A 27,432-nucleotide genomic window follows, 5' to 3' on the forward strand; every position below is an offset into this window, starting at 1 on the left:
ACTCTGAGTCAGCATTGACTTTACGGCAGCGGATTTGACTTGATGATGAAGTATATATAATTAATGAAAAATTCGGAGGAGAATTAAATTGTTTCTGAGTCCTTCCTACACGTCAAGCACGTACTTAGGAGACTTTTTATACCTTAAAGAAGTCAGTCATTTCAATTGCCGCCGAGTTACAAATGAGGCAAAAAGTTGAAGGGCTATAAGGTGGAAGGGTGTGTAAGTATTTGCAATGAGGTGTAAGCAAAAGGTTCTTTAGGGGACAAGTCATTCTTATACTTTACACCATTCCCCTCCCTACTCATGGAGAGAGAGTGCATCGACGCCTCCTTTTCTTTTTCTCTCTCGGGCACATCGTAGGGCACCTGGAGAGACAAGTGCTAAGAAGCACTATCTACATTGCCTCCCTCATTATACAAGTTTTTCCCATCAATCCTACAAGGAATTTATTACTCTCTGCATTTTTTTTTTCAAATAAGGACACCGAAGCTCAAAGTGTTTAAGTAACTTTTTAAAATTCACATAACTGAAACCCAGAAGTCACTGCCATCTATTTGACCCTGACTCAGATTAATCCCCTAGGACAGGGTAGAACTGGCCCCCTAGGCTTCTGAGATTAATTTTTTATGGCAATAGAAAGCCTCACCTTTCTCCCAGGAGCCACACACGCCCTGTTCCAATTCACGGTGAGTAGCCGATTGGATCGGAGGTCCCCTGAGGGAAGAGTGTAACTGCCCAAATGGTTTCAAAGGCAGTAAATCCGTAGGAAGCAGAGGATCACAAATTTCTCTTGTGGAGCAACTAGGAAGTCTGAACCTCTGACCTTGCAGTTATCAGTTAAGCACTTAATGAGAGAACTAGCTGTACCCTTTTTAAAGCCGTACAAACTCACTGCCAGGTGGTAAGTAATCATGGCAGGATTTGATGCCAATTACTCGTATTTAAAAAAAACAACCAGCCATTGAAAATTCTATGAAGTATCGTTCTAGTCTGACACCCATGGAGTTGTCAGGAATCAGAGTCAACTTGAATGTAATTTTATTTATTTTTTTACTTTTTTGGTGGGGGGATGTGTTTTGGAGCCTTTAAACCAAAGGCTTTAAACAAAACCTGGAAACGTTTAACTTCGGCAACTTCAACACCCACTCTTTGCTAATTTGTCATGAGTATTTTGCTCTAGAAACTTGAACATTTCATCTACAAAAGCTCTGGACACTTTCCTGCTTTAAGGTGGGACTAGTTAGAAGAAAGACACACATAGGTGGGGGTACTCCTCCCAATGGGGGGTGGGAAATACTCTGCTGTGTGGAGCTTTCTTGGTACACATTTTCCCTGTTACTAGCATCAAGCAACTTGTTCTGAGTTAGTGCACCCAGTGGCATCACCTGGGAAGCTTCTCGCTGGTCACAGTGAATTTTTTTGTAAAAGCAGTTTCACCTGAACCTTGTTTTTTGGTGACGGCTGATTTAAGAGAACAGTGTGTGGCTGTGAAATTTTGCTTCCTGCTGGGGAAAAATGCGGCAAGAACTGTTGTGATGTGGAACACAGCTTACACGGACAGCATTATGGGAAAAACCCAAGTGTAGAGTGGTTTTCTCGTTTCAAAAGAGGTGAAGTATCGATTGATGACAAGCCTTGTTCTGACGTCTGTTCACTTCCTGAATGGACAAAAATGTCAACTCGTAGTTCATTTGGAGCTCATTCCACCAACTCGGCCTGTTAATCAAGCTTTCTGTTTGGAGGTTCTTAAAATATTGTATAGCAGTTTGTACCAAAAAGTCCTGATTTGTGGCACACAGGGGACTGGTTTTGCCATCATGATGATGGACCCGCTCATGCAGCCATCTCAGTGCGCCAATGTTTGGCAAAAACCAGAATGCCTCTCTTGCCCCACGCACCTTATTCACCTGACCTCGCTCTGTGTGACTTCTTTTTGTTTCCGTGAATGGAGAGGGTCATGAAAGGACAGTGATTTAATGATGTAGAAAAGGTGAAGGAAAAAAATGAAGGAGGTGCTGTCAGCCACCCAAACAGATGAGTTTGAAGTGTTTCTAAGAATGGAATGGCAGATTTGACCAATGTATTAAGTGAAATGGAGAGTACTTTGAAGGTGAGACTGTTGTTTTGTAAAAAAAAAATTAAATGTACAACTTTGAAAAAATCTGTTTTTGTTTTGGGGGTGCCCCCTTGTATTTGTCTACCAAGAAACTTGTCAAATAATTTGACATGATTAAGACCTTGAGCCATTACTTAAAAAAAAATTCCCCCACCTGTTGGAAATAGCAAGATACTAGTTGTGTGCTGATAAGGATGTGCATGCAAGCTCGCACACACACGTGAGTGCCCACACACAAGTTTTACATACATGCTTTAATGTAAACAGAGACTCTCACCTGGCATGTTGATATGGTCACTCCTTTGTAAGTATACCCTTCTGCACATGACACAGAGACTTGCTGGTTCACACTGAAATCGTCCCCATGAATGAGTAAATGCGTCCTTTTGGCTGGCAGAGGGCATTTTTGGGGACTGCAGGTGATTCTCTCGGGGAACCAATGACCATCTTTCTGACAAATGAAGGTATCTATGTCTGTATCCATCACATAACCTTCTAGACATCTGCAACAGAAATGCACAAGTGGATGTGGCTACAACAGTTCCGTGACATCCAGGGCCTTCATGTAATCTGCTCCCGGATGGACAACGCTGTTACAAGGTGAAGAAGAGATTCCGTGCAATATAGCAAAACAGACTCCAAGGTCAGGCGACCAACATTGCCTTCTTAAACACCAATGCAACTATGATAACCAGATCAACCCTTATTATTTGCAACAAAGTTTATCCAAGACTAAAATAAATGTCCCCAACCTTATTATTTTTTGCCATATATTTGATTATTGAAATTCTAGACTAAGTTCTAAATAGACCCAAACGTGTTTGGGAATATGACATACTTCATATTTATTACCGACTTTGGCCAGGAATTTCTCTAGATATTTAACATCTACAACTTCTTTTAATCCTGAAAATCAGGTATCTTTATGTCATAGTTCTATTGCTGCTCAAACTCAGGTCTGCTTGAGTCTTAGACCCTCTGTAATAGGAATGCATTTATTTATTTAACAAACGTTTAAATAAAACTTACCAAATTGTAATCATAGTTCTAAGTACTTTTCAAGCACCAGTCACATTTAATAAACTTAAGCTGCTTCATAAATCTCTACAGAATATGACCGTTAAGACAATTGCATTAGGAACTAAATCTTAAAAATGTGTACACCCAATTTTCCCAGTCGATGGATTTCTACGTAATCCTGGATAAGATAAAGCCAGGTGTTTAAAGCTGCTTTTCCAGAGAACCAGCTGGTGTTTCCTTTCCAATTAGATACACGTTTTAACCTGTCCCTTCTCAGTTTATAGCCCTGTTACTTGAACTTCTGGGAAATTCAAAAGTCATGGCCTCACCTGAGTTTCACTTTACTTTCAAAGGTGTATGTTTCTCCAGTTGCCACTGCATTGTCAGCGACTGGTGGGGCTCCACAAGACAGGGGCTCACAGACTGGATAAGGCTGGCTCCATGCCCCTTGCTCTGTACAGGCCAGGTCAGCACTGCCCTGCATGACATAACCAGACCTGCAGCTGTAGGTGATCACGTTTTCTTCCAGAGGTCTGCTGTCACTGAGAAATGCATTTGCTATCGTTGGGGGAGAACCACAGAAGAGGTGCTCACATCGTGGCAGGTCAGGGCTCCATTGGCCATTGGCTACACAGCTGATTTCAGAAAGTCCCGAGAGCTTGAAGCCTTTGAAGCAATGAACACGTGCTGCCTTCCCGCAACCAAACTCTGTTCCATTAACAGCTCCATTTTGAATCAGTGGTGCAGAACACCTGCAAGGCAGGCAGGAAGGGATGCTGCCGCTCCAGGAGCCATTGGCGAGACACCTTCTTGAAGGATTTCCCTGGAGCTTGTAACCAGGAAAGCACTGATACTGTATGTGCCCTCCATGAGAAAAGGCAAAGCCATTGGGGAAGTCATGGGCAAGGTCTTCGGCAGGCCCACAGTTAATGGGTGCACAGAGCGGAACCTCTGCATCCCAGTCACCGTTGGCTTGACAGGTGAGTTTGGAAGCCCCCTGCAACATGTAGCCCTCCTGACAATGGAACACGACTTCCTTCCCAAAGCCGTAGTCCACGCCTTCCATCACCCCGTTGACTACCTGTGCGGGGCTGGCACATCTGACAGGCACACAGATGGGAGTAGCTTTACTCCAACGCCCGTCAGCAAGACAAACACGGCTCTTGGCTCCCTCAAGCAAGAATCCTTCATTGCAAGCATATTCCACCTCTTTCTGGAATGTGTACACATCTCCCGTCACTTGACCATTGGCTAAGACTGGTGGTGAACCGCAGTCTACAGGAAGGCACACTGGTTCTCTCCCATCCCAGTTTTTATTTTCTTGGCATGTTCTCCTCTCAGTGCCGTTGAGGATATACCCGGGGTTGCATTCATAATAGATCACACTCAGGTAGCCATAGCTGCTTCCTCTGACGGAGCCATTCACAGGCGGGCTTGGCTTTCTGCACGAAATGGCTTCACAGTGCGGTGAGGCATCACTCCACTCCTTGTTCTGCAGACAGAGCCTTATGCTGGCACCCACGAGGACATGCCCAGCTTTGCAGCTATACTGCACTGCACTGCCAATGGTCATCTCTGTGAAACGCAAAAAGCCATTTTCGGGCACAGCGGGCAAGGTACACTCAATGGAAAGGCAGGAGGGTGCACTGCCATTCCAAGTTCCATCTTCTTGGCAGAACAGCAGCGAGTTCCCCAGAAGTTCGTACCCTGGATTGCAGGTGTACGAGACCACAGTGCCATACAGGTAGCTCGATCCATGTGCAGCAGCCGGAGACGCCTTCGAAATGTCCAAAGTTGTAACCGTTGTTCCCAAATGCTGAGCAGGGGGAGGGGTCAGATATGGAACTTCCATCATTTCCTCCTCCTGGTCGAAATAGGTTTGGCCATCTTTGACCTTAGTGCACTCTCCGAAGTCCACGTGCGGAGGGAGGCCACAGTCTATGTGAACGCATGTTGGGATCGAGCTCGACCATCCTGACTCCTCACAGGTCTGCATGGCATGACCCACCATCTGGAACCCGGGGAAGCAGCTGTAGATGACCATGGCACCGAAGCTATGATCCGCACCTTCCACAAAGCCATTTTCAATGGGCTGTGGGGGTTGACAGTGTATGGCATTGCAAGACGGGACATCCACGTCCCAATCTCCTGTTTCCAAACAAGTCAAGGCTTTGGGCCCCTTGAGCCTGAAGCCTTGGTCACAGGTGTAAGTAATGGTCTGCCCATAGCGGAGACTGGTGTAAAATAATCGGCCATTTGAAATCTCCTTGGGCTTAGGACACTCGATGGGCACACATGTTGGTTTTCCACCCAGCCAGTGGCCTTTCTCACCACAAAGGGTGGTCGTGTTTCCCACCAGTTCAAAGCCTGGCTTACAGGTGTAGAGAGCCGTGCTGAGATAGGCAAGACCTTGCACGTCAATGATGCCGTGGGGGACCTCCTCAGGCTGGGGGCATTCTACCGGAAGGCATTCTGGCAGCGGGGAGCTCCAGGTGCCATCCGCCCGACAGAAAGTGGTGGTGTTTCCTCTTAAGAAGAACCCATCGACACAAGAATACTCAACGGTGCTTCCAAAATGAAGAGCCGAGGCAGGTGCCGGGCCACCAAAGGCAATCAGAGGAGGTGGGAGGCAAAGGACCAGCTTACAAACAGGAAAGGAGTCATTCCACTGGTGGGACGGCAAGCACTTCAGGGTCGACGGTCCTTGGAGGGCGTGGCCCTCTCTACAGGAAAATGTCACGATTCCCACCTCAGTCGTCAACTCCTTCAGTACGAGCTGATTTTCCAAGAGGGGTGGATCTGGGCATTTGGCAGGCACACATTTTTGATTGGGCTTCTTGTTCCAGTTGCCAGACTTCTGGCATGTCCACGAACTATCACCGAGAAGCTCATAACCGTCATGACAGAAAAACTGAACCTTCGAGCCTACTTCAAAGTTGTCTCCTTTCACGTAGCCGTTCTGAATCGGGGGAGGTTTTCTGCAGCTGACAGGGATGCACGACAGAGGGGACTCGTTGTGCCAATGGCGGTTGGCTTGGCAGACAAACACAGGATTGCCGACGGCGGTGTATCCTGGGTTGCACCTGTATCTCACTTCACTCTCGAAGATCCTGCCAGCTGCATGCTGCAAAAACGGGCGACAACAACGGAGTGACATTTTATACCAGGTCATATCGTGACTGAAATAGGTCGGTTCACGAAAAGGAACTGAACTGAAATGTGTACATGAAAAGGAATCCATCAGGACTGAAGCAAATCAGAATTCATCCTTTGTCTAACACAGGGGTTCTCAACCTCTCTCACGCTGTGACCCTTTCACACAGTTCCTCATGTGGTGGTGACCCTCCAGCCATAAAATCACTTTCGTTGCTAACTTGATAACTGTCTTTGTGCTACTGGGATGAATCTGGCGGCTCCTGTGAAAGGGTCGTTAACCCCCAAAGGGTCATGACCCACAGGTTGAGAACCGCTGGCCTATCTGGTCTGCTGAGTGCTCTCTGTCTACAAAGGAAAAGGACAGTGAGATCAGAATTACGTAAGAGTCGCCACAGACATGCTCATCACAGCGCCGAGCCCATTAAGTAGAAGAACAGCATTGAGACTGATTGACAATTGGATGGAGCGCTATTGAAAACTGTTAAGTTACTTGGTAAATAATAATTTAAAAAATCATGCTGGCCAAAGCAATGCTAGAGTTTGTTTAAATCACAAAAAGGGAAGCACATATACATTTATTCTTTAATATTTCTAATAACAAGTAAAGCAAAACACGGTATTCTCCCTAGAGATGACCCTAAGAACCCTGTCCGAGTGCCATCCCTCACCCACAGGCATATCTGTAGGGTCTAAAGTTGCCACCAGCCCACGAGGATGGGACATTGAAAGCCATATTTTTGTTTTTCAAAAGCAAACCTTTAACGCTTATTACTTGAACATTCAAATAAATAGATGCGAGATAGAATGAGGTCACTTTCAGGGAGTGCAACTGATGAGCTATTTATGCCCGTGTCTCCCTGTTGGTAGCTGTGGTAAGGTCTAGCCCATGATATAGTGAACCAATCCCCCTCTGGCAGGGACGAGTTGCTTTGCTGCCTTAGTTGCTGTTTCAGCACAAGCATGTGTGCTGGTACCTTCCTGTCACCGGCCTGACAGCTACTGTCAACGGCTACCTTCCCAAGCATGCCCGCTATCCTGGGCACCTAGTAGTAGCTCCCGAAATATGTGGTGGATGAATTAAGTGTCGAATGAAGAAATATGTGTTGAGTGAAGAACATCTTGTTATAAATGAGCATAACACCACCCCCACCCCAATTTACCAATGGAAAGCAGACACCTTTTCTTTAAGGTATTTGCTATGGTTTGCTGTTGTTGCTGCTTCAGCTAAAGGAGGAAAACGCCTAGGCTTCTTACAAAGTGTTCAATGAGACGGCCACTGAGTGAGAATCTCCTTGCTTTTAGGGACTAGATTCCTATCCCTTTTATCTTGATGGACCGCAGGAGAAGGCGTGCCAGAGGGAAGGCGTCTGCCAAGTCTGTGTTGATCTCCATGAAGATTCTTTCAGGATTACTCAAGACACGTAAGAACTGCCTCACGTTCCACCTGCCTTCTCTCTACCAATAAGAAATGATCTGAGATTTCTCTGTTATACCTTTTGTGGTGGGTCTGATAGACCTCGATTTGTATAAAATAAAGTATGCATCCATCTTGCAAAAGATATCTTCTATAAAACAAAAACATTTTATTGGAATTGACTGATTCTAACTGTATTGTAGGCTAGAGATCACCACAAAGTGTTTAGAATGCCTATATACTGGTAGAATATTAAAAGCTACTCATTAAAAGGATTCATAATAATAATTATTATTATTTCCTTCATTATCTGCTACTTCAGGAGCCCTTGTGGTGCAGTGGGTAACTGGCTGGCTGCTAAGCAGTTTGAATCCCCAGCTACTCTGAGGGAGGAAGTGGTGGCAGGCTGTTTCCATAAAGATCTATAGTCTTGGGAACCCAATAGGGTTTGTCACTGAGGGTCACTATGAGTTAGAACTGACTCCAGGGCAATGGGTTTGCATCTCCATATGGGTTATCTGCTATCTATAAATCTTAGTACTTCTGTTTCCCAACCCTTATTCTGCTCCCTGCTCTTGCTCTCGAACCTTGGCTCAGCCACAATCGTTCAGTTCTCAGAGGGATGGAAGGCAGGGTTGACTTGCTTGCTAGTCATTCTCTTACCTCCAGAAAGCCATTGTCCACTTTAGGTGGCTCATTGCAAGAGACAGGGTGGCAGGTGGGGGTAGGGCCACTCCATTGCCCTGTGGCTTCGCAGGTGCTCCTCTTCTCCCCTTTGATGTAGAACCCCTTGTTGCAGCTGTAGGCCACCATGGCCCCAAAACTGTAGCTTGAACCACTTGCATAGCCATTCCGGATGCTGGGCGGCTCTCCGCACCGCACAGGAATGCACTGGATGGATGTGGGGGAGGGGTTCCACTGCCCGCCTCTCATGCACTCCATCTTGGCCGAGGTGTTCAGCACAAAGCCTTCCATGCATTTGAAGCTCACGATGGAGCCGGCGGCAAACTTTTCTTTACTCACAGACTCCAAGATGCCATAGGCAACAGATGGGGGTTTCTCACAGAAATGAGCAACACAGCGGGGTATGGCCTGACCCTCAGGGGGAACCCACTTGCCCTGGGCATTGCAGAGGAGCTGCGAGTTGTCTGCCAGGCCGTAGCCATCAGAGCAGTAGTAGAAGGCGATGTCTCCAAACAACCGATGGGCAGTCTCGGGAGAGGCGTGCTCCACATCGGGGGGCTCATCACAAGAGACAGCCAGGCATTGCTGGTTACTGCCACTCCACTCACCATTGGCCAGGCATTCAATGCTGTCCGGACCAGCAAGGATATAGCTGTAAGATTGGGAGAAAGAAATCATAACTAAATGCATATTGGGAAAACCATCCTACTGTTGTTTGTTAAAATCTTTCCAACAATGACTTTCCTTTTATCCTTTAAAACAATTTTGATCAATACATATGTAAAAATTATCACTTCAACATTCTTCAAATGCACGGTTCAGTGGCATTATGCTAATCTTGTTGTTCAATCATTATCATTGCAAAATTATTTAAAACAATATTCATTCTTCGACTATTGGCCTTCTTGATCAAATGACTTTCCTCTGAACATGTAAATCTATCGTGCTTTTAATATGCATGCTTGCTCAGAAAGAGAAATGGATTTGTTTAGATATTTGCTAGAAAAGAACCTCGAATAATCATTACACATATTTAAAAACAAGGAGCATGGGTATAAGCTACAGTGGTGCCTGACTCCATTACACACTGTAACGCTGCTTGTCTTGGGTGACTGTGGCCTACTGGCATAGTAACAGTCTCCGTAACAAGGGTGGATAAACCCAACTTAGCAACACACTACTGACAGCTAGACATTCACTTATTGCTCAATGAACTGCGAAGCTGTACCACGTCGGTCTCCAATGCCTTCCAACCGGTGGGTAGCGTTAAAGTTGTGTTCTGCAAATGGCTCTGCTTTTCATAATGTATTGGAAGATTACCTCAAATTACATATTTGTTCACAGGTCTAAAGGATGCATTTTCAACACCACCCATAGTTTCTTAGGATTTACACTATCCCTTTGTCAGATGCAAAATCTACTTCTCTTTGTTTTCATGTCTCTCAGTCAACAGTTATCTCTTCCGTAAATAATTCTAAGGGCCGGCGATCAGCCAGGCATACTGCCAGGTGCCAAGCAAGACTCCCGTAATGTTCAGAGGTGATGCTAATGAATTTATTGTTTGCAAGTCTGTCTCTCCTGAAACTTCCAGGTGTCCAGGACCTTTTAGGACTCTTCACACCCAACCAAAGCCCCAACCCAAACCCTCAAAATCCACTGCTGTTGAATCAATTCTGACTCATAAAGACACTGCATGGGATTTCTGAGGCCGCTAATCATTACTAGAGCTGATCGCCTCATCTTTCTCCTGCATAGTGGCTGGTGGGTTTGAACTGCCAACCATGCAATTAGTAGTCCAACACCCAACCCACAGCATCGTAACCGACAGTGCTTGCTTAAAGGAGGAGAGAATGGAAACACTTTGTGTAGTAACTCTCAGCCTTTCATTATGCACTAGGTATTTGCCTTGTGATGATGATAGATTGATGACCTGTCGAAATCTTAAATGACACTCCATGTCATTTAATGAAGTGGGCCTAAATATTCTGATAGTTGGCATTAGAATAAGGCCCACTGAGCCAATCTTATTTTCAGTCTCCATTTCTTGACGAGGAGTAAGATGAGCAAAGTGTTTGGAAGGAGTTGACCAGGTCTGATGTGATGGACTAAAAGTACTGGGCATCGAATTGAATTCTGTCTCCATAGACTGAGCTCTTTGGTTTCCCGAGTGAAAAGTGGCACCGGCAGGCTTGCCTAATGCCTCTCACGTCACGTGGCAAGATGGGAGATCTCAGTTTGGCTGGTTTGATGTGGGGCATGTGAGACCACAGTTGGGGTACCCCATGGAAACGATATTGCAGTGCCACGACTGTATGTTATTTGGCCGGCTCTTCTGCAAAGATTCTGAAATCGTTAGCTAGCTTTTCTTCTGAGGTCACTTTGCTTTATGTTTTATAAGGTGTCAGTTCTTAGAAAGAGACTGGGAGTCTTGCATCTCGTAGGCCCCAATTTATGGACTATGGAGGAGACACAGAGTTTAAAACATAGTAGAGCATCGAGGGGGAGGTGTACACCCCCTACCTTCAGTTGCACATCAGGCTCTGCACAGAGTGGTCTCAAAATCAATGTCAATGATCATCCCCCACAGCTGAGTACAGTGTGCAGTGTGGACTAGCTGCAACTCACTGCTTTGATAAGCTCCGTTCTTTGTCAGGAAGGTGCAGTGGCACCACCTTAAAGTACAATTGTATTATTGTTTTAAAGATCCATTATTCAAGGTCTGAATCCCTAGAGTCTACTCTTCCTGATAGGACATGCTTTGGGTAGAAGTTCCATTAGCTGGGACACCTCATGTCTTATAGTGAAATTTACTTCATTTGCCAACTTTGAACCATGCACCCTTATTTTCACAGGTCCCTTGATGCTGCTGGTACAGTCGGTGGTTGAAATTTTTAGGTGCCATCTCAGTCACACTTGACTTACTGGGATCCATGTTCCACTTGTGAAATGTTCCCTGTATTCCTGGACTCTGGCTCTCAGGCAGAAGCAGCCATCTGCAGAACCGATGGTAGTCCTCACAGCCTCTTCAGGACACAGGAATTGTGGTTTGATACCTTCTGGAAAATTTCCACCAACTACTTTCCTCTAATGGAAAGTCACAGCAAGGCCCTTCTAGAATGCGATGGAAGATTACCACCAAATGTACATTTGTTGAATCAGTGCATCTAAGGAATACATTTTTCTACACTACCCATAGCTTCTGAGGGCCTGCAGTATCTTAAGAGCTTGATTCTCTCGGCTGCGTGGGATGGAAGGAAACATCTGAGAAATGCTGCAGCCGTTGATGGGAGTCACGTGAGAAAAGAGTTAAGCGAGGAAGGGGAGTCATTCAGGATAGAGGAACAGCATTAGCAAAGAAAAGGGAATGTGAAATGGGGGCATCTTGAACTCTTGCAAATAGTTAGGAGTGGTGTATGAGTCCCCTGGAAAAGAAAAAATGATCACTGGGACATTGAAGGGTTTGGTTTTTTTTTGGGGGGGGGGTGGTGCCAGCAAGATTATGGTGATGATTGCTGTCAAATCCGTTTTTGATTCACTGTGATCACAGACAGGGTAGAAGTACTCTAACCTTTACAAGATCACCACGTCTGTCTGCTGTGGAGCCTGCTGGGCAGGTTTGATAGCTGTTTAGCGCCATTGGAAGAACAACTATCGTGATGTAAAGTGAGCTAAAAAGTAGCAGGTGTATGTTAACTGGAAATGATTTTCAGTAGTCACTTGACAGGGTTTCTCATGAGATCTTAGAAGAACATGGTGTTGCTTGTTGCTAGAAAACAAATATACTTAAGTGGCTTCCTAACTGACTAACCCAAAGAGGAAAGGTTATTAGAATTATGCTCGCTGACTCTTTCATGTCATGAACAGCACAAACCTGGGTCCCAGCCCACATGCCCATCAGCTTTTAAGTAACACACAACTGCATAGGGAGGGAACAAGAACTCTTACAGGCTCTCTCAAAGCTTCTGCCCTTACAAGAGCCTACTCTTTAATAAAGATAAAATGGAACGTCCTGAACTTGGACAATAAATAAAAAGTGCCCCAACAGGGAAATCCGCCTTAGGGGTAGCAAGTGTGAAGAACCTTGCAGTTCCATTTGACTGACGTTCATAAGTTGATGAGGACATGTTTAAAGGGTTATTGCATTTCTAGAAATTCATTTATTCATGAAGTAAGAGAAAGAAAGCAAATACATATATTTAAAACACCATGTGTCAGTATCTGGATTTCGCATTAAAAAATCTCTATTGGAGTAGTTATCACCTAATTTAGACGTGTCCTGTGCATTAAGCTCTGGATTCAAGAATTAAAAAACGGGTTATCGCTCTAGGTTTGAAGGACAGTGACTGAGGCACTGAGTGGACTTGCAATTGTGTTCATTTGTGAGGAAGAGACTTGACGTTGAGCTGTTGACACCTGTCTCCCGATCCTCTCATTTCCAAAGCTACAAGCTCAATGCTACTCAGAATATCGGTCACTGGAACTTTGCTCATTGGCTGCAACAACGGGCTTCCATGTGCGAACAGCTGTGAGGTCAGAGAAGACTAATGTGGGGTTTCGTTCCGTCATTCAGAGACCGGGCCGCTAGGTGTAAGAATCAACTCGATGACACCTAACAATGACAACAACAACAACAACCACCACCAAGGAAGATGTGGATAAAGTTTGGATAACAGTAACTATCTTCTAAAATACACCAGCTGGTATCTCAAGATGCCAAAGACGTACACAGCTTCCAAATGACAAACAAATAATTGTGTTACCAATTGTTAGCTCTTGCCTAGTTTGAGACATAAGTCGTGTCTAATTACGGTAAATCGTTGCACCATTTCACTAGGTCAGAACTCGGATGTGTGTTAAGCTTTGTGCGTCAAATAGGCCCTTACAAATGCTGGTAACCAAACCAGGGTAGGTTTGGATCAGTGTATGTTAGGTGTTGCAATGTTTAATTAACTTGTGTGACATTTTGTAATCCTGTTCAAGAGGCATTGTGGCTGCTCTTGTAGATGGTTATTAAAAAGCAGGCCACATAAGTTATAAAACAAATTGTTTTATTCCACAATCCCATGGAGAAATGACCCATGAATAGTACAGTGATGCCAACAAAGGACACACGTTAGAATGTGCACTGACCTGTTTCTGGAGTAATAACCAAAAATCAGTTGAAGTTGGGCAGATGGATGTTGAGATCTAAATTTCAGTGATTTGACCGCACACTGAGTGGAAGTCGGCTCACGCACGCGTACGTGGTGAGCTTCATGAGAGGGCTTCCGAGTCAGCTATTAGCCCTTACCTTGGGGTGCGCACCTTCATAGGGCAGCATCTTATGTATTTAAGCAGCTGCAATTTCACACGGACAATAAAGCATCCGTCTGCATGAGTCACTAATTCTATTCTGCATTAACAACAAGGATCAAAGATATTCTCTTAGCATAGTCAACACTGCCTTTAGAAGTTTATGTTTGAGAAGAATAAAAAGGGGAAAATGATGAGGATTTCAGGGTGCTGAATCCATCCTTCTCCCCCGAAGCCACGCATGAGGACGGAAAGAATGTTGAGAGACAGATGGCCACTGCACTGACTTGGTAAACGTCTGTGGGGATAAAAGATGAATTTAACAGGCCTTTTTTGGGGGTGCAAGGTAGAAATTAAATGACTCTTCAGGTGTGACGACTAAGACTTTTTTTGGCAAGAAAACATTGGCGCCACCTGCTGGCATCCCTGCATAAGTGCAATGGGCGCGCTGACTTCCAGGACAGCATCATCCGCCATGGTCAGGCGTCTGGAGCTTGAGATACTCCCGCTGGCTAGGACAGGCCCGCTATCCGTTCACTCCTCACAATTTCCATGAGAAGTATGAACCTCTAGTGAGCTAATTTTATACAGAAGAAAACTCGAGGCACGGAGGGGTTCCAGCAGCTTCACATGTCCACAGTTCCTAGACGGCAGAGTTGAGAAAGAAATCCAGAGACAAGCCCAGATGATGGTCATGAAAACATTATCCAGATGTGTGACGGCAACTGCCGTACATCTGGAGTGTGAGCATGTCGTTACTGCTGAGGATGCTTCTGGAGAGTGCATGGAAAAGGTCACGAGATGCAGCCCAGTTGACCAGGGATGAAGATGTTCTCAGTCCCTTATGGGCCTTGAGACCCCAAACCCACCCATCGCGGCAGCTCCCTTCTCTTTTTGTGAGAATCACGTGTGAAAACACTTTGTGTCTGTGTCCTGGTTAAAAAGAAAACTGATCTCTGAATTCAATGAGATCATTGTCTCCCTAACCCACTGCCATCTAGCACAGCGACCCGTGTCCGGTTTCTGAGGTGTACATCTTTTTAAAAAAATACTTTTATTGGGGGCTCTTACATCTCCTATCACAATCCATACATTCCTCCAGTGTGTCAAGCACATTTGCACATATGACGCTATCATCATTTTCAAAGTGTTCTCTTCCCACTTGAGCCCCAGATATCAGCTCCCCATTTCTTCCCCCTCCCTCCCCTGCCTGCTCTCCCTCATGAACACTTGATAAGTTATAGATTATTATTTCCATATCTGACATTATCCTTCATCACCCTCACCCACTTTTCCGTTATTCGTCCCACTGAGAGGGGATTCTAGATTGATCATTGCAATCGATTCCCTCTTTTTCCCCCCACCTTCCCCTAAACCTCCTGGTATCTTTACTCTCCTTGTTGGCCCTGAGGGGTTTAATTATCCTGATTCCCTGTGTTGCAGGCTCTTATCTGTAGCAGTGTGCATGCTCTGGTCTAATCTAATGTGTGAGGTAGAATTGAGGTCATGATAGTGGGGTGAAGGAAGCACCAAAGAGCTAGAGGAAAGTTGCGTGTTTCTTCAGTGCTATACTGCACCCTGACTGGCTCATCTCTTCCCTGTGACCCCTCTGTGAGGGGATGTCAATTGTCTACAGATGGGCACTGGGTCTCCACTCCATGTCCCCACTCGCCATTCACCTTGGGTATAGTTTTATTCTTGGTCTTAGATGCCTGATACCTGATCCCATCGACACATCATGATTATACAGGCTGGTGTGCTTCTTCCATGTGGGCTTTGTTGCTTTTGAGCTACATGGCCGCTTGCTTATCTTCAAGCTTTTAAGACTCCAGATGCTATATCTTTTGATAGCTGGACGCCATCAGCTTTCTTCACCACATTTGCTTATTCACCTGTTTTGTCTTCAGCAATTGTGTCATAAAGGTGAGCATCACAGAATGTTAGAACAAAGTGTTCTTGTGTTGAGGGAGTATTTGAGAGGGAGTACTTGAGTGGAGGCCCGAAGTTCATCTGCAACCTTAATTCTTAACATATAGATATGAGTATATAGTTCTATTCCCCTCTCATTATATGTGTATTTACATAGGTACATGCCTGTATTTAGACCTCTCTAAATGTCCTTTGCCTCCTGGTTCTTTCTTCTATTTTCTTTTTACTTCCCTCTTGTCTCACCATCATGTTTGGTCTTCATTCAGGTTTAGTAATTCCCCGCTACTACATTGCCCTTGAATGAGCCCCACTAGGCATCCTATGACCTTCCTTCCATTGATTTTAGTTTATTTGTTGTTCCCTTGTCCCTGGGATGGTCCCCCCACTTCCTTTCTCCCACCTGTGTTCTCTTGTATCCCCCAGAACCATTGGTCCTGATCTTTTCATTTCTGAATTATTTATCCTGCCTATCTTATCTAGATAGACATGCAGATACATTAATAAGTACAAAAACCAGGGAAAGCCAAATAAAACAACAAGGGAAGTCAAAGCCAACAAAATAATAACAACTAAAAACAAAATCACAATAACAAAAAGAAAAAGAAAGCCACTGACAAAAATGGAAAAGCCTATAAATAGTTCAAGGTCTGTTTGTTGGCCTTTACGAGTGTTTTCCAGTCAAATCTGAAGGGGTGCCACACTCTGCCTCCCAAGTCTATATTTGGTATTCTCCAGGGGTTTCATCAGTCTGCTCCCCCTGCTCTGCTGCGTGCCCTCAGTGCCTCGCCCCAGCGTGAGGGAGCCAGACCGTGCACTATTCCCGCTGTGTCTCCAGTGCTGTCCCCCTCAGCATCATGGGTCAGTGAGGGAGGGTGTCAATCTTTATGGGAGCAGAGACTTCATCTTTTTCCTGAGAAGCAGCTGGTGGGTTTGAACCACCGACCTTTTGGTTAGTAGTCTAATGCTTACCCTGCCCTAATACATTTAAAAACTTGAATATTATGACCTCTTTCCCAGATGTGTCCTGTTTAACTTGTGCCTTTGCTTTTGCCAAAGAATACACAAATGCCCACTTAAATGAGCTTTCGCCCCTTTCACTAAGGTAGTGCGAAGGATCATCCCACTGCCCAACGTTCCATAAAACTCTCTCTTATACATGAGTTGCTGTGCATTTGTTTCCCCAAAGCACCCAGACTGACACATTACACTCATACAGAGGGCATCCCTTCTGAACCAGTCCAAGCCCACTGAGTGCCGCCGGGAACAGGCCCCACCATGAAAGCCACCATAGAAGACAGAATGAGGCTCCCATCTGAGTTAAAGGAACCGACCAAGCAGCGTCTGTTCCAAATCAGGAGCCTCTATCTCCTGTGGACCCATTTCCCTAGGACCCGACCTTTTAGGGAGGGACATCTTGGAAGCCAACCACTTCATGCCTTTATCTCCCTAATCTTGGGTATCCAATGTACCCACTGAAAGTATCCAATAGCTTGAGTTCACAGAGTACGATAATGTCAAGGAAACCTTGTCTCCCTGTAGAATGTATTCTTTTCTGCTGCCAAAGACCAGAGTATAAAGCACCCCCTGCCCCCCTGGCTTCTGCTGCCAGGGAACTTGATTTCATGCCCAATGCATCCCGCTCCCAAGTGCAGGCCATCTAGTTTTTGTGTTTATTCATCTGCTGGCTGCCTGGCCACAGGCTTTACTCACCCTTCCTTGCAAGTGTATGTGACAATGTTCCCCAAAGTAAAGTTTCTCCCGGTGATGACAGCATCTCTGATGGCAGGTGGCTCTCCACAGAAGACAAGGTGGCAGGCAGGTGGCAATGAGTCCCAGGTGCCTGATGCTGTGCATTCAATGACAGAAGGGCCCTGCAAGCTACAGGAAGAATGACATCACCCCTTGTATTAGATGACACAGGCAGATTTAGAAAAAAATAGGGAACATATGAGAAATTGAATAGAAATGTTTCTTCATACTTTGTTTATATAAAAACAAGGAGAATCTCAACAGGTAGTGCCACTTAAAACAACGAATGGACAATATCACTACCACCACAGCCACCTCCTCCACCACCGCCACCTCCACCTCTACCTCTACCTTCACCACCGCCACCTCCACCTCTACCTCCACCTCCACCACCTCCACCTTCACCACTTCCACCTCCACCTCCACCACCACCTCCACCACCTCCACCTCCACCACCACCTCCACCTCCATCACCACCTCCACCTCCATCACCACCTCCACCTCCCTTCCACCACCACCTCCACCTCCACCACCACCTCCATCACCTCCACCACCACCTCCACCTCCACCACCACCTCCACCTCCACCACCACCTCCACCTCCACCTCCACCACCTCCACCTCCACCACCTCCACCTCCACTACCTCCACCACCTCCACTACCTCCACCACCACCTCCACCTCCACCTCCACCTCCACCACCTCCACCACCTCCACCTCCACCTCCATCACCACCTCCATCTCTACCACCTCCACCTCCACCACCTCCACCACCACCTGCGGTGAGCCTGAGGTCTGAAAAGTGCTGCTCACTCTGGTCTGTCTTGGACTTTACAAAGATCCTTATGTCATGGCACCACTCACTGCTGTCAAGTCGATGCCAACTCATAGTGACCCTACATCATGGCGTAGCCACCTCATTTTCACTGTGTCATCTCTGTCCATTTCAGATCCCGCTGGCCATGTTTATCATCTGATCACAGCCTAACTTCCTATTGTCCCTTGAGCTGAACACACAAACACACACACACACACACACACAGTTTTAGTTATACCATGAGTCAAGTTCATCTCTTACAGGGCTATACATTAGCTCTGCTCCTTGACATGCTTTTTACAACAACCCATGCAATCCAGAGTCTAAGCTGAGCAAATTGCTTATGAAAAACCATCTCTAACTAGGAAATTGTGTGTATGTCACCAACTCTTTAAATGTCCAAGGTTAAAGCGTGACGATGTAAATTAAAGCAGGCGGACTAAGACTTTTCGGAGTCAAAGTCAGATTGCTATTCTCTCTTTCCCTGGGCACTGTTTGTTAGCTAGGTCTCAAGGAGATGGCAGAATATCCCTTGGATGTCATGGTCACCAAGACAATCAGACCCAGAGTGACCCTGTAGGACAGAGCGGAACTGCCCCCCTGGGTGTCTGAGACTATGACTGCTCACATAAGTAGAGAGTTGCATCTTTCGCCTGAGGCGTGGCTGGGAAAATCAGACGGACAGCCTTGTGGTCAGCATCCCTGTGGGTACCCGCTACACCCCCCAGGGATTCTAGACTTAAAGTCAGACAGTCACGTACAAAGGAAGCATGCTAACTAAACAGCGAGAGAACGCATACTATAGGAAGCTTGGATGGTGCCTACAGACGGTACCTGTAGCCTTTCTCACACAAATACGTTGCAGTAGAAAGGTAGGTAAGCCCACTCAAAAGATAGTTTCCATGGTCTATGTTTGGGGGACTGGAACACTTGACCAATTCACACACGGGAGCCAGGTGACTCCAAGAGCCAGCAGCACGGCAGGACGATTCGTTAGGACCACGCAGAATATATCCCTGCTGGCACCTACAAAGACACGGGAGATGGTTTTGTCTTTACATACTTTTATCTGCGCCAAAGCACCCCCTCCCACATATTGGGAATTTATGCACATAGGAAGGATTCTGCTTTCTTTATCTTCATTTTTTATCATAAAATAATTTTTTTCAAGGGTGGTACGGTCTGCCTTCCCCACGGTTCCCTGTGGGTGAATCTCTTGCTGAGGGATGAGTAGGAGATTGACAGATAGAAGGATCTGGCTGGCCTCCGGTTTGTGCTGTGGGTTTAGAGCTTCACAAATCGTTGTCTTTGAGGGATGAGCAATGTGGTCCCTGGTTGGAGATGTAGTAGGAACCCAAGCCCCAGTTTCTATAAGCCAACAACATTCACTCCTTAGTGGGCACAATAAGCTACTTGGCCAGGGATTCCAGTGTTGAGCTGTAGCTACCAGAGGATGGGGCTAGATTTCTTCACACTGCACATGATTCTGCTAATTCTATATTGTTTCAAAACACCCTCTGGGGTCATTCTTCCCCCCTCCCCTTAGTAGTCTATCAATGCCAGTGTATCCTCAGCTTCTGCTCTGCAGTCCACCCCTTACCTGTATGTCACTTTACTGCCATAGGTAAAGGACGTCCCATCAACGGCACCGTTTTCTGGAATGTCTGGTTTACCACAAGAAATAACTGAAGGAAAGGGGAAAACAAAGAAGCAGCGCTCTTCTTAACTTGGGTGCGCACAATGAGAGCCTAACCGCTGGGCTTCCAATACAAAGAAGCATGATGCACCTGACACAGCATTTCTACGTCTTATGTATGAAGCTCACTCCCAGTGCCCAGGAAACCCGGGCCCGGCTACACCCACCTTCACAACGCGGCGTCGGACGATCCCACTCGCCAGACTCCAGGCACACGATCCTGGCGCCTCCCTTCAGCTGGTGGCCTTGCTCACAGGAAAACGTGACTTCTGCGCCCACGGTATAAATCTCACCAGAAGAGTGGCCGTTTTCTGGGTTTTCCGGAGCCTTACACTTTATAGGTTCTCAAAAGAAAGAAAAAGGTTTGGGGAGATCTTAAATGGCTTTCACAGAGCCAGGCCAGGTCTCCTATCAAGGGGATCCCCCTCCAGTGAAGGCAAACCCTGAGCCATGTTTGAGGGGCTGGTCTGAAGTCCCGCGGCACACGCGGCACCAGGCGACATAGGTTTGAACGGACCAGCTAACAACCGCATTTCTAACCAGCAACGACTAAGAGAAATGTGCAACAGTTATTGAGCCATGGAGGGTGGTTCCCCGGCAACACAGTGGATGACTGACAAGGACTCCGGCCCGTCCTTGTCCTTCCCATCCTGAACCGTCACCACCTCACACCATTTTTAAAAGAGCTTAAGCTGTTGAGTAGCTGCACAAAACAAGATTTACAGATTTCCGTTTCAAATAGATGAGGGTCCCTCAGCCCCTCCTACGCGCAAAGGAAGGAGGTCAGGAATCCTGGTGGGGTAGACAGTTATGAGTTAGGCTGCTAACCACACGGGGTGGGGGATGCTGGGGGGTCAGCAGTTGGGAACCACCAGCTGAGCATGATCTCTGGGAGAAAGAGTCACAGTCTCTGAAACCCACAGGGGCAGTTCTATCCTGCCCTGTAGCATTGCTGTGGTTTAGAATCCACCAATGGCAGTGAGTGACTTGGTTTGGGTAGCATTGTGGAGCCCTGGTGGTGCAGTGGGTTGTGCTTTGGGTTGCTAATCAGAAGGCCAGCAGTTTGAAACCACCAGCGGCTCCTCGGGAGAAAGCTTAGGCTTTCTACTCCAGTAAAGAGTTATAGTTTTGGAAATCCATAGGGTGTGTCCAGTAAGGTCTTTATTAGTCAGAATCAACTTGACAGTACTGAGTTATTTTGTTTGTTTGTTTTTCTTTTGGGCCACAGTGTGGTGGAGTTAGGCATTTGGTTGCTAGCACAAGATCAGTGGTGCATACCCACCATTCCATAAGCGAAAGATGAGGCTGTCTGCTCTGATAATGATTTATAGTTTCAGAAGCACTATATAGGGTCAGTATGGGTTGGAACTGACTCAGTGGCAGTGGGTTTGGGGATTTTGGTATGCACAAATTAGGAGTCAGCTTAGAAGAGAAATCAGTTGTAGGAAGGTTTGGGATGAGAATAGAGTGACAGGCATGACCATAATACTTGTGTTCTCCGAAAGGAGAAAATATCATGATCAAATATGTCTAGAGGTCATTTTGGCTATATATCAAGAACTTTAGATGGAATCCTTTGTTGAATAAACTAGAAGGATGTGAGAAAAAAATCAAGTTCATAAAAAAGGCAAGAGAGAGGCTGGCAGAAGCCATGGACTAGATCCCTGGCCACCCTTCCAGTCTGGCAATGAACTCCCCCAGACAACAGACAGATCGATGCAGGGAACAATGACACCTGGAAGGCAGCACACCTTAGAATAATCAACTATTTGAAATCCAAAGGGAAGTATTTACTGAAGGACAAAGTCCAGCAGGGTTAGGAAAGTAGGTGGGATGGGGATAGGAAGCATGGGGTGGAAGCGGGATAAATGATTGCATTGTGGGGATGACAACCAACAGTGAAACACAATGGGCATGACTTGTGGAATGGGAAGCAGACGGGCCCTTGGACAGATGGGCCACTGAGTCAACAGTAAAAGGTTTTGTTTTTAAAATTAAATTCTCTCAAAACCTAAGTGCCATGATGGAATTTGACCTTGAGAACTAGCCAGATTATAAATACAAAGATGTAAGTTAGGAAAAAAATGCATGCTTTCCACAGTGGATACTCAGCTACATGTTAAAATATAGCAAAAAGTAAATACACAAAGGAGATTATGAAAGGTGATTTAAAATTATTTTTCTCAAAGTGGTCAATGGTCATAGAAATTCTAAGGATGTAGCACTGAGTTAGAATAGAAAACTGCTCATATAGGGTTTACATTCATAGCAACAGGCATACATCTATGCATCTGTATGTCCATAGAAAGCATACAGAAAAAGTATCAGAAAAATACATATACCTGAATTTTAACAGAATTCCATTTCTGGAGGTTAGGATTACAGATGATTTCCCTCTCATTTTAATAATTTGCACATTTCCTCAAGAAAGTGGTAAATTAGAAAAGGCATTTTAAGCATACCGTGTATATTGCTCATTTGAAATACTTAAAGACACCACCTGCACCTCACATTTTATCTGCTTCTAAATGACGAGATACAACTATGCCTTCAGGCCCTACAGGAATCTCCCCCCCACCACAGTCCCCATCCCTCACGACACCGACACCTCCTTGTGTATTTGAGAGCATAATTGATAATATTTTCATACAATCTGAACCCAAACTCATAATACTTATTCCAACTATCCCTCTGGTCAATTGGTTTCAAGCTTAGTCACTGATTTGTTTAAATATTTACATTCTTTTTCTTTGGATGCTGGGCTTAAAATACCCCCCCCCCCAGTTTCAGTGATGTCACCTTGTTTCCTATTGTGGATAACTTGACACCTGAACATGTCTTCAGGTTTCTGTACTGATTTATTGGCAGTGTCACATTGAGTCTGCTGGATAATCGCATTTCTTTGAGCAGGAAGTTTTTGCAAAGAATGGATGCATCTTACTTTGGGTACCTGGTCATGATTTGACGCGTGATGTCAACATCGTCTTTATTTTCTGTTCTCCTGTTTTGCAGGAGTTGCTGTCCACAATGAATGTAAACAGACAACAATGGATGGCAAGCCAGGCCAGGATTACAAAGGTTGTCACAGCATATGCAGATGTGGCGCATTAAGTAAAAAGCAATGTCATGCTGTATCCCTGAGGCAGGGAACAGAGAGTGTGAAGCTATAACTAAGCATTCATTTGGCATCTCTGTTGGCTCTGACTCAGCAGTAGAGCCATGGACTAGGTTTCTAGATCTCTACTGTGCTGTACTTTGTAGACATTTCTTCAACACTGGTGATGGAGATGGGCTGTCCGTTTTATTGTTCAGCTAATGAGAAGTTGGGAAAGACAGGCACAAAGAAAATGTAGAGCACTTGTACTTGTTGCTCAGGTGTCTTTAAAAGATGTTCATCATCTCTACTTCACTGTGTACCCTTTGAAATAAAAAACACTCTTACTTTTAATAACACAGACTTGAAATATATATGAATAAAAACTTGAAATAGGAGTCCCCAGTTACACACGTATAGATACCTGCACACGTTTTACCATCTCCTGTGTATGGTGGGATACAGGAACATATGTAGGATCCAATTGTATTCCGGCAGGATGCGTGGTCACTGCAATCTGATCCAACTGCACATTCATCAACATCTGAAATGAGGACCACTTACAAATATAAAAACAGGCTCATTTTTCCTATAGAAAAAAATCTGTCTCTATTTTTAAATCATTATATATAACTCGATTCAGTGTTTTATAGGCAGTTATAACATTTAAATATAATAGCCATATGTATATCCCAGGTACGTAACCAAAGCAATTGTTTTTTTAGTGAATAGACAGCTTACAGTGAGTCTTACAATGGAAGCTAATAAAAACGTAAAACCATTCTTTGGCACCTCTGTGGACCGTGGCCCCAGCCCAGGGCCTGCTCAGAGTTTACTGCAATGAGGTAAGAGTTATCAACAGGGATGCCAGGAGAGCCTCGGGAATTGTGGGTCACAAAATAGGGTTGGGATGTGTGCCACCAGCAGAGCTGGAACAAACCGGAGAGTACTTGCTGAACTTAGCTCACCAAGGCACGATGGCGAGATCCCGTTCCAGCTCCCGTTGTCTGTGCAGAACATCCTGGAATCGCCCAGCAAATAGTACCCATTGTTGCACTGGTAGGTCACTGTGCTGCCGGCATGGAAATCCTCGGCTGAATAAATGCCGTTCTCCAAAGCAGGTGGCACCCCGCAGCGGATCCCTGAAATGTTACCAGGACGAATAAGCTCCATTAGGACTACAATGCTCAGAGGACATTATATTTATATTTTGGAGGCCTTCCTTTACACAGGAACATTTCCAACACACAGGAACATTGGCCCGACAGGGCTCTCAATGTGGTAGTCTACTGCAGTCACACCTGAGCTCTCAGCAGTCAGCGCACTGTCTGGCGCATAGCAGGTATGCCATTCATTCATTCATTCATTCACTCAGAAGTGTTCGCTGAAATCTCACTCCCTCTAAGTACAAGCCGAGGTGCTGAGGTTATAGTAGTGAACCCAGCAAAATCCCTTCCTTGTGGCCCCTTCTTTTTAGGGGGTGTCGAGAGACAAGAAACAAATAAGTAGATGATACATCGCAGTAGCAAGTGCAGTAGAGAAACTTCCGTGACCACCAACCTAAAATACCCATCCATCACCCATCCTCCTCACGTTGAATTTCCCTACGCTGATTCGTGTGTCTCTCCATAGTCCTTACTACTAGCACGGACCATTATTAGGTATGGAGTGGGAATTATTGCATTTCCATGCCTATCATCCGTCTCTTCCACTATAAAAACAGGGACGTCTCTCCCCAGCTATTGCATCTCCAAGACTCTGACCAGAACCAAGCACACCGTGAGTGCTTTATCAGTGCTGGATGACGGAAAGCACACACCTACCTGAAGAGACCTCTTACTCCCCGCCCAGCAGTGACCCCTGTCCCTCTGGGCCTCCAGCCTGCACAATCTGTCTTTTTCTCCCGTCCACTTCCTTTGCCCGCCTGTCTGCCTTGCAAAGTAGTCTTTGAGGGTCTTCGCTGATCACTCCCTCAGGGTGGCCAGTACAGTTAGTGACACAAATGAAGTATCCGAGGAGTAGATGCTCCATTTGTTACCGTGAAGAACCTAGCTGTCATCTAGCTTTCCTGCACAGTGCTTCTACGGCGCCAACACATTTCTCAAGGGTCCCTGGGGACGATGTCAACAAAGGCAGCTCACGTTCACAGTGAGGAAGAGGTTGGGTCCATTGTCCTTGGTTAAGACAGGACTGCACGGGATTCCCGACCATCTGGAAGCCCGGGTCACAGAACACACTGACTTTGGAGCCTGGCTTTACATCGACTGATGTAGTTCGCAGGTGTGGTGCGGATCTTTCTAAAGGCGGGCAATCTGATGACAAAGAAAAGGGGGTCGGGCTTGTCAGCAACAGAGCGACAACACCACACGTCAGGGGTTTCAAGTCTTACTTGGCACCAGCATTTCAGAGTGACTCCACGGAGAGCGAGACAAGAGATCTTATAACTGGCTTTCTAGAAAAACCTATCTGAGTTAACAAACAGCCTTCCCTATTTGCAGCGAAAATTGGTGGAATATTATCTTTAAGGAAAAAGAAATCAGTGTTTTAGGAAGATGAAAAAAATGTTTCTATACATGATCACCTAATTCTAAACTCTAAGACTTTTAATAGCGCTCGTTTCGCTCACTCTGAGTTTGATGATGCATTTTAACATTCATTGTTTTTCTCCCTTTGCTACCTGTTGCTACCCTTCTCCCCTCTCTGCCCCCCCCCCCCCAATTTAGATAGCTGCATGGAAGTCACATGTTAAGAATAGTCCCTTTCTAGGCTTAAGTGGAGAGCAAATGTTTTGAGAATGATGTGGGTAACGAATGTACAAATGTATCCAATTGATGCATGTATGAATTCTGATAAGAGTTGTATGAGCCCCCAATAAAATGATTTTTAAAAGAAGTATAGTCCCTTTCAAACAGGAGCATCGGACTTTGGTCAGCATTTCACAAATTCACTTTACTCCCCTTCTCGTCTCATTTCCTAATCTCATTTTATCTTTGTCCAAAATTCCAATTAATGTGGCGCCTGTCACACAACATATATTTCAGAATTTAAAGACATCATCAATCTTTGAGAGGATGGTACGATAAACATGAGTACCTAGCTAAGCAACAGACTCACCCCCAAAATCCATTGCTGTGAAGTTGATTCTGATTCATAACTAGCAGATAGGACAGAGCAGAACCTCTCTTGGGGGTTTCTAAGACTACACATCACTGTGGGAGCAGGCAGCCTCATCTTTCCCCCTCTGATTAGATAATGGGTTTGAACCACTGACCTTGTGGTTAGCAGCCCAATGCTTAACCCACCGTGCTACCAGGGCTTCTTAAAAGACAGACAGGCATGCACCCATTGAGCAAGACAGAGTTTTGAATTGCCTCCTTTTTCTAGAAAACCTGGGGTAGTTCAGAGATGAGAGAAGGAAATTCTAACCAGAACAGAATATGCTCCTGGAGTCAATTTTCACTTTGCCCACAATTCCCGACAGGAAGTCAGGCCAGGCTAACACATTTCCTTTGTTGAGTTCCTCTGGGCATGAGGTGGCCAGTGATTTCACCTGAAAGTTCAAGAAGACATCTTTAGACTTGCCTTGCATGTTTCACAAAGACACATTAATACCTTCACTTCATCCTGTTGAAACAGTTACAGCGTGCAGGGGACAGGCTTCTGCATAGTATGATTTCAGGGGCAACAAGAAGTGTGTCCTCTCTCCTTCTTCCCACCACCATTGTTCCTTCTCCCAAATGCTTTCTAACTGGGCTCACTGTTTCCAGGAAGGCTGATGTCTGCACATAGGCAGTCTAGTCTGCTCTGAAGCCACGCCGTTTATGAAGGTATTGTAGAGGTGCCCATCTCGTCTAGCTCTGCTGGTGTGCTGAGAAAGCCAAGGCTTGGAGAGGGTTTGCTACTGTAGTAATAGGAGCAAACCTACCCAGTCCTTACTCTGTGCCAAGCCTTCCTGCAGTGGGTTGACACGAAATAGATTCTGACCCGTGGAGGAGAGCGCCAGGGTGCAGAGTGCGTAAAACTGTTCTGTAGGGTTTTCAACAGCAGTGGCCACTTAGAAGCAGATCACCAGCCTGTACTCTAAGGGGCCTTTCAAAGGTCATGGGCTGAGACAACTGTGCAGCCAGGTGCCTAACCAGGGACTTCTAGGTCATGCCAGGAGATCTCTCTGCAGCACTCGATTTAATCATGTGAAAAATCTGGTCTGTCGTTCTATTTATTTATCTTGTATTGATATGAAAATTAAAGCTTTGAGAGACTGAAGCACTTGCTCAAAATTGTCACAGTGAGTTCATGATCTAACTGGGATCGGAAGCAGGCAGTTTGGGTTCACCCTGTCTTTATTCACTAGCCCGTTTTTGGCATGTACCGTCTTGGGCCAACCTAAATCTCTGAAGCTTTACTTCGAAGGATTTTAAGCACCCCATTTGCTACAATTCTTTCCATCTTCAAAATGAAATGAT

At 45.6% G+C, this 27,432-nt stretch overlaps 1 protein-coding gene across 2 annotated transcripts in view; it reads right to left on the reverse strand.

Annotated features, from left to right (window-relative positions):
• Positions 1–27,432, reverse strand: part of SVEP1 (sushi, von Willebrand factor type A, EGF and pentraxin domain containing 1) — a 203,651-nt gene that overhangs the window by 32,070 nt on the left and 144,149 nt on the right. Inside the window, exons 29-39 of one of the 2 annotated variants that reach the window (XM_075560297.1) lie at positions 26,396–26,519; positions 25,111–25,281; positions 23,938–24,111; positions 23,394–23,513; positions 20,043–20,219; positions 19,780–19,864; positions 19,014–19,205; positions 17,325–17,492; positions 8,373–9,045; positions 3,469–6,263; positions 2,397–2,622 (exon numbers count right to left, since the gene is read on the reverse strand). In XM_075560297.1, coding sequence (XP_075416412.1) covers positions 2,397–2,622; positions 3,469–6,263; positions 8,373–9,045; positions 17,325–17,492; positions 19,014–19,205; positions 19,780–19,864; positions 20,043–20,219; positions 23,394–23,513; positions 23,938–24,111; positions 25,111–25,281; positions 26,396–26,519 — 4,905 coding nt within the window. The remainder of the gene's footprint in view (positions 1–2,396; positions 2,623–3,468; positions 6,264–8,372; positions 9,046–17,324; positions 17,493–19,013; positions 19,206–19,779; positions 19,865–20,042; positions 20,220–23,393; positions 23,514–23,937; positions 24,112–25,110; positions 25,282–26,395; positions 26,520–27,432) is intronic. The other variant, XM_075560298.1, reaches the window with a different exon arrangement.

The sequence above is a fragment of the Tenrec ecaudatus genome, chromosome 10, assembly GCF_050624435.1.
Source record: "Tenrec ecaudatus isolate mTenEca1 chromosome 10, mTenEca1.hap1, whole genome shotgun sequence".
Taxonomy (NCBI): Eukaryota; Metazoa; Chordata; class Mammalia; order Afrosoricida; family Tenrecidae; genus Tenrec; species Tenrec ecaudatus.